Source organism: Megalobrama amblycephala, linkage group LG17 (genome assembly GCF_018812025.1).
Source record: "Megalobrama amblycephala isolate DHTTF-2021 linkage group LG17, ASM1881202v1, whole genome shotgun sequence".
Lineage (NCBI taxonomy): Eukaryota > Metazoa > Chordata > Actinopteri > Cypriniformes > Xenocyprididae > Megalobrama > Megalobrama amblycephala.
In genome coordinates, this window is record NC_063060.1 from 20,332,110 (window position 1) to 20,339,365 (window position 7,256).

Below are 7,256 nucleotides of genomic sequence, written 5' to 3' on the forward strand. Positions count from 1 at the left end.
AATAGCTGAATTTATTAAAATAACCCCATTCATAAGTATATGAACCACTGTGTGTGGTTACCTGGATGATCTACGACTGTTTGTTTGTTTTGTGATGGTTGTTCATGAGTCCCTTGTTTATTCTGAGAAGTTAAACTGAGCTCTGTTCTTCAGAAATAATCTCCAGGTCCCAAAAATTCTTCAGTTTTCCACCATCTTTTGCATATTTGAACCCTTTACAGCAGTGACTGAATGATTTTGAGATTCGTCTTTTCACACTGAGGACAACTGAGGGACTTAAACACAACTATTAAAAAAGGTTCAAACATTCACTGATGCTCCAGAAGGAAACACGATGCATTAAGAGTCGGGGGGTGAAAATTTTTGAACAGGATGAAGAGGTCCAAATTTTTCTTATTTCGCTTGAATATCATTTTTTTTTTTTTCATTTAGTACTGCCCTTCAGAAGCAACAGAAGATACTTGCATGTTTCCCGGAAGACAAATTAAATACAATTTACCTTGATCTTCAAATTCCAAATGTTTTCACCCTCATCTATTAATGCATCATGTTTTTTTCTGGAACATCAGTGAATGTTTGAACCTCAGTCACTGCTGGAAAGGGTTCAAATATGCAAAAAGGATTAGTTCACTTTCAAATTAAAATTTCCTGATAATTTACTCACCCCCATGTCATCCAAGATGTTCATGTCTTTCTTTCTTCAGTCGAAAAGAAATGAAGGTTTTTGATGAAAACATTCCAGGATTATTCTCCTAATAGTGGACTTCAAAATTACAGTTTCAGTGCAGCTTCAAAATGTTCTACATGATCCCAGACGAGGAATAAGGGTCTTATCTAGAGAAACCGTCGCTCGTTTTCTAAAAAAAAAATTATAATAATGATCTAAGTTTTAACAATAAATGCTCATCTTGAACTAGCTCTCTTCTTCTCTATTAGAATTCTGGCAGTGTAGACACTGCTAAGTGTATTACTGCCCTCCACAGGTTAAAGTTTGAACTAATTGTTATATACTTGCACTAGCATATTGTATTTGACAATTTAGTTCAAACTTTGACCTGTTGAGGGCAGTAATACACTTAGCAGTGTATACACTGCTGGAATTCAAATAGAGAAGAAGAAGAGAGCTAGTTCAAGATGAACATTTATGGTTAATATGTATAAAAAAAAAAATATTTATTTTTTTAGAAAATGAGCAATGGTTTCTCTAGATAAGACCCTTATTTCTCGTCTGGGATTGCTGTAAACTGTAATTTTGACCTTCAACTGTTTGGGATCCATTGAAGTCCACTATATGGAGAAAAATCCTGGAATGTTTTCATCAAAAACCTTAATTTCTTTTTGACTGAAGAAAGAAAGACATGAACATCTTGGATAACATGGGGGGAGAGTAAATGATCAGGAATTTTTAATTTGAAAGTGAACTAATCCTTTAACTGCTCAGAATAAACAAGGGACTCATGAAGAACCATCACAAAACAAACAAACAGTCGTAAATTATCCAGGTAACCACACACAGTATTAAGAATCAATGGTTCACATACTTATGAATGGGGTTATTTTAATAAATTCAGCTTTTTTTTTTTTTTTTTCGTGGATTATATGTAGGCTAAACGTCTTTTATGTAAAATATCTTACTCAGGACAGTACTAAATAAAAAATAACACGCATTTTGTATTATCTCCCTTATTTTGTTAAAATTATTAACATTTTCACAGATTCTGCAAGTGGTTCACATTCTTTTTTTTTGCAACTGTAGGCTACTCTGACGGGCTGCTTTAGAATGCTGTTTCACACACCCAATGATAATATCAATGTGTGGGATAGAAATGAGTGTGTGGAAAAACCAGCAGGTCCCCCCGCCTCTCAGCGACCGAACTCACCCACTCTCCCGTTACCCGGAAGTATGCAGAATTCCCAAAGATGGCGGAACAAGGTCCGATGGCGATAGCTATGCGGCTAAGAAATCAGCTGCAGAACGTCTACAAGCTCGACCCTTTAAGGAACGAGGTGAGTGAAATGGGCGAAAATCGCTTTAGCGTCCCGTCTTTGGCCGCGCGCTTCCCGCGCATACTATAAACGCGCGTGAGAGGGGCGTTCTGTGTGGCGCGAAAGCCGAGAGATGGAGCGCGAGACCGTGCTGTGTGTCTGCGCAGGCGTGAGTGTTGCGAAGAATCAATCCACGGTTGTGTTTTTGTTCTCCGCGGCGAGGGTTTTCTTGTCAAACCCGTCCCAGTGGAATCTCCTGCTTTGTAGTTTTTTCTCCATCTCCAAAATTCAATACATGAATAAAATGTGTTGTTTTGTGCGCTTCTAAACGAATATAACGGTGGTGGTTCACGTCGCGTGCTGCTGCGATGTGAATGTTATATCCCACATGCTTATTAATGCGCGTTGGCCCAGACTCGTGAACAAGTGCATCGTTATGATCGCACTTGTTTTTCGGCAGCGCGTGGCCGTGTTGAACATGAGTGACAGAAAATGTGTTTTTACTTTAGAATTCATGTGACCCGCATATGCGGGGACGTGCCGTTTTCGTACCTCGACATCGAGTCCTTGTTTAATTCAGTGCAGTCCTGACAATGATTGATATTAAACTAGTAGCCTATATACTCTGGTCTGTTTAGCTAATCGAAGGCTTGTTTACAAATGACACCTGACTCGCTGAAAAGTGCACTTCACCCGCACCACAGGAGCGCGCATGTAAATAGTTGTACACAACAAATTTTACTTCTGTAGTCCATGCAGTTCCCATGTCAGAAGAGACACGTGATGTTAAAAACAAAACAAAAACATACATTTTAAACATTTTTTTTTTTCCGTTATTTAACGTCGACTTTAACAATTAGTTAAATAATAAGAAGACATTTTTAATTTTCACAATTTTTAATCACTTTTTGGTATCTCTAGTTTTCCTTCATTTTAAATAATAATTGATAATAATTAATAAGAGGTCATAAAAACAGCATAATTGTTAAAGACAAATGTGATTAAAGTAGTTTAAGTTAAATTTTAGCATGTCACAATGCAGGACACTTCTGAAACTTGATTCAATGTCAACTATCTATATGTGTAAATAGAAAGTATAGATGTTTTTTTTCTAGTCACCTAATTTATGAAAACTGACTGGGCTTTGCTCAAGTTGACATATGGGAACACCATGAATAAAGTGTCTTATTTGCACGTTTTAACGCTTGAGATGCTCTGGGATTACAATATTGTACTGTAGCATTCAAGGACTGCCCTAAAATCAGCTTAATGTCAAAGGCTGGGGATTTTACGTAAATGCAGAATGTCACAGTGATCTCAAACTACCTGCATGACATGTTTTCCTCTGTTTGGTACCACAGGAAGAAGTTAAAATAAAAATAAAGGACCTAAATGAACACATCGTATGCTACCTCTGTGCAGGATACTTTATCGACGCGACCACCATCACAGAATGTCTCCATACGTGTAAGTGTTGTTTACGTGTTGGCAATTTGGCCATTTCTATTTATTGGGGGGACTTGTCCCCCTCAATGTCTATGGTGGTTACGGCCCTGTTAAATGCAGAAGAAATCTACAAGTTACTTTGTTGAATACTGAATACTTACTCATATTCATTCCACCGTCTCTCCACAGTCTGTAAGAGTTGCATTGTGAAGTATCTCCAGACCAGCAAATATTGTCCAATGTGTAACATAAAAATTCACGAAACGCAGCCTCTGCTGAATCTAAAGCTGGACAGAGTCATGCAAGACATTGTCTACAAGCTAGTCCCGGGTCTACAAGAGAGTAAGTACAGTGAACGGGATCATCTGAACTTGAGTGTCAGTTTATGTGACTCCTGGTCAGTCGTGGTTAAACGTCCATCTGATCTTCTCAGGCGAAGACAAGCGAATTAAAGAATTCTATCAGTCACGGGGTCTTGAACGCATCATACAGCCATCTGGAGAAGGTATGTGGTTACATGTAGTTAGATGCTGCTGTTAATTTGTTTTATTAAGATTGTTATTAAGCGTGTTTGTGTTTTCCTGTAGATTCAGTTCCAGATAACACAGGATTACCTTACACAAGCTTCGACCACTCCAAAGCTCACTTTTACAGATACGATGAGCAGGTCTCTCTATGTCTGGAAAGGCAGAGGTAAGACAGCAGTAAAGCTTATGTTTTCTTTTACAGTACTGTTCTAAAGTTTCGGGCCCATAAGATTTTTTTTTAAAGAAATTAATACTTTTATTCTTCAGTGATGCATTAAATTGATTTAAATGGACAGTGAAGACATTTATAATGTTACAAAAGTCAATCAAACAAATGTAATCAAACAGATGCTGTTCTTTTGAACTTTCTATGCATCAAAGAATCCTGAAAGAAATATATCACAGTTTCCACAAAAATGTGAAGCAGCAAAAACTGTTTTCAACATTGATGATAATAATCAGCTGCAAATCAGCATATTAGAATGATTTCTGAAAGATCATGTGACACCGGGGGGTTATTACTTAATAACTATTACTTAATAATTATTGTAGTTATTAAGTAATCAATTTAAACTATTTGCAAATAATATATTTTTGTAAATATATTCACTCTTATTTGTATGTCTAATATGTCAAAAATGCAAAATGTTTCTTGTCATATTCAGTTATGAATCACATTAATTACATCATATTAATCAAATAATAACATGTTTTCAATTCAAAATGGCATAAATTTTATAAAAATGTTGAGTAGTTTACATCACTGTATATTATTGTCGATCATAAAATAGTAAAACAGATCATAAAACAGTTGTCAAATATTACACGTTTAGCTCCTCACTACATACTCTTTCACTGCTAAAACAAAAGCGTCGCAGTGGAATTCATACTTGTCTTCTGTGAACGGTAGGCCCCGCCTTCTTTGATTTGATTGGCCAGCCCACTCATTTTGACAGTGATGAGCGATGTTAGACCGCTGAGGCAGAACAGCCTAAAAAATTTTTTTGTCATCACAACCATAAACAGAGTGGTGCATAATGGAGTACATCAATAATATCAAATATTGGGGGGGACAATTTGGCCATTTCTAATTATTGGGGAGGGGGGTCTGTGGTGGTTACGGCCCTGTGTGACACTAAAGACTGGAGTAATGCTGAAAATTCAGCTTTGCATTACAGGAATAAATTACATTTTAAAATATATTCAAATAGTAAACAGATATTTATAAATTGTAATAATATATTACTGCTTTTACTGTATATTTCTTCAAATAAGTGAGAACAAGAGACTTCTTTCAAAAACATTAAAAATCAAACTTTTGAACGATTTCAAAAGCATCCTATCCTAATTTCATTTTGTTTTTTACAGCTCATTTTCTGGGAAGGACAAAAATAAATTAACTCTACAGGTAAGACGACAGCCACACAAGAAATATGAATGTACCATGATTCACTCTCAAGAAAACTGTTACACTGGTTGGTTGTTTCTATTAGAAGTGATGACAATTTTACTTATTTTAAAATATGTTCCTGCAGCAGAAATTTGTACGTTGTTCGGTCAGGGCTGAAGTACGGCATCTGAGGAAAGTGTTATGTCATCGACTAAACGTGGAGAAACATCAGGTCTGAGTCTCTTTCTCTTCTCGTGCTTTAAAGAGCCATTGTTTTTTGATTTCAGAAAGCCATATTTTGCATCACCTTCAGCTGTCATTTCTATTTTCAACTGTTATTTATATATAAATTATTTTCCATTTTCAACTATATATATATATATGCTATGAATTTATAGTTTATTAATTAGACTTTTAGATAAATAATGACTAATTTCAAAGCTAAATCGTTTGATTTTGTCGCATCTGGTCTACAAATTTAATTCATCTTTTGTTTCTAACTATATGCAATCGTAACCTGGTATAAAATTGTTTCAGTGTACTTAAATAATGCCTATAAATAATTTTCTGATGACCATGAAGTAGGAAATCACCCATGTGCTGTTGATGAAGTCTAGCCTTGAGCTTACAGCTGATTGGTCGGTTGTTAGTGAATGTGACATGCAGCTTCGATGCTTCTAGACACTGTATTAGACAAACAACCTTTGATTAATTATATAAATGGTGTGTATGATTTGTAGAGGAGAATTTGTTATTCAATGCCATAATAGAAAGAATCAATGTTTGAATTGGATGACCAGCTAATTTTTAGCTGGAGAGATATATTTTTAACTAAACCTCTTGTTTTTCTTTTCCACCCTCCTGCCCTGTTTTCTTTGTTGCACTACAGGTCCAGATGTTATTCAATAACGAATCTCTCCCAGATCACATGACCATGAAGCGTCTCTGGCTGTCTCACTGGTTTGGAAAGGTATCGTAGTCTCAAGCGTCTCCAGCTAATTTCATACCGCATTCTTTCACACTATCAGCACGTTTGCTTTCCCTTTAGGAGGGATCTTCATTTCTCTAGCACACTAGCGATTTACTGTGCTCCGTTTTACATCATCTGAGGGGAATCACAGCATAGGCAGAGATTTATTAGTACTAGGAAAAGCCATATGCCTGATGTCGCCTTGTGGTCTGAAAAGTGCAATAGAAGTGCTATTCTCCATATTGCTTCATACGGTGTCTTACTGCGGTTTGTGGGGCGTCAAAGTGTTTTGAGAATTTAGCACAAGTAATTCCATGCCTCATATGCTTTAAAGTGCGACGGATGACGTTCTGCCCGCAATCTCTGTTTAATGTCAAAGTCATTAGCCTGTCAACAAGATGATACTTAGCTCTTTTCATTTCAAACCTTTCTAATGCTTTCTTCTTTTTATCTCGTTTCCCTTGTTTTAGGCACAACCGCTGGTACTCCATTATGCTATAAAAGACAAAAGGACGAGATAGGATTGTGTGAAAAAATCAATTGGTGTAAATATTTTGTATTTCACATATTCTATTTTAATAGCTTTCTGTGCATATATACTTATTTTTTGTTTTGTATTTTTGAAAATAAATTTTATGTGGTAAAAATATTGAGTGCTTTTTGTATTGTGTGCTTATGTGTCCTTTTTTTTTTTACTTAAGCGCAATTGTGTATATATGAGCAGAAATGATGTCTATCCTTGTTAAAGTCGAAATGAAGAATGTTTGTTTGTATTTGTATCGCCAGTGTTTTTAGAAGTCAACCACTAGGGTGCAGTGTTGGTCTTCAAGATAGCACCACTAACACCAATCCCCTTCTGTCACCTCACAATGACTCTGTTAGGATCATCTCAAGGCATTTTTCATCTCAAGAGTACATGAAGATGCAATGAAAACCC

At 36.1% G+C, this 7,256-nt stretch overlaps 1 protein-coding gene across 3 annotated transcripts; it reads left to right on the forward strand.

The window, feature by feature from the left end:
* The first annotated feature begins 1,798 nt into the window (after window positions 1-1,798).
* Window positions 1,799-6,968, forward strand: pcgf1 (polycomb group ring finger 1). 3 transcript variants are annotated; one of them, XM_048164092.1, is made up of 9 exons: window positions 1,799-2,007; window positions 3,348-3,453; window positions 3,622-3,774; window positions 3,866-3,937; window positions 4,020-4,125; window positions 5,328-5,367; window positions 5,498-5,581; window positions 6,239-6,319; window positions 6,790-6,968. In XM_048164092.1, the coding sequence occupies exons 1-9, from the start codon at window positions 1,921-1,923 to the stop codon at window positions 6,838-6,840; spliced, it is 780 nt and encodes a 259-aa protein (XP_048020049.1). In that variant the 5' UTR covers window positions 1,799-1,920; the 3' UTR covers window positions 6,841-6,968. The 3 variants fall into 3 exon arrangements, with proteins under 3 accessions (XP_048020049.1, XP_048020048.1, XP_048020050.1); XM_048164091.1 differs by having other exon boundaries at window positions 1,803-2,007; window positions 5,495-5,581; XM_048164093.1 differs by lacking the exon at window positions 1,799-2,007 and adding an exon at window positions 2,034-2,155 and having other exon boundaries at window positions 5,495-5,581.
* Window positions 6,969-7,256: the final 288 nt, after the last annotated feature.

Bases quoted from the DNA above. Each gene is read 5' to 3' on its own strand.
- pcgf1 (XM_048164091.1), top strand. From the start codon at position 1,921: ATGGCGGAACAAGGTCCGATGGCGATAGCTATGCGGCTAAGAAATCAG. The intron at 2,008-3,347 runs GTGAGTGAAATG...TTGGTACCACAG, and splicing joins TCGACCCTTTAAGGAACGAG to GAAGAAGTTAAAATAAAAAT. The intron at 3,454-3,621 runs GTAAGTGTTGTT...GTCTCTCCACAG, and splicing joins CACAGAATGTCTCCATACGT to TCTGTAAGAGTTGCATTGTG.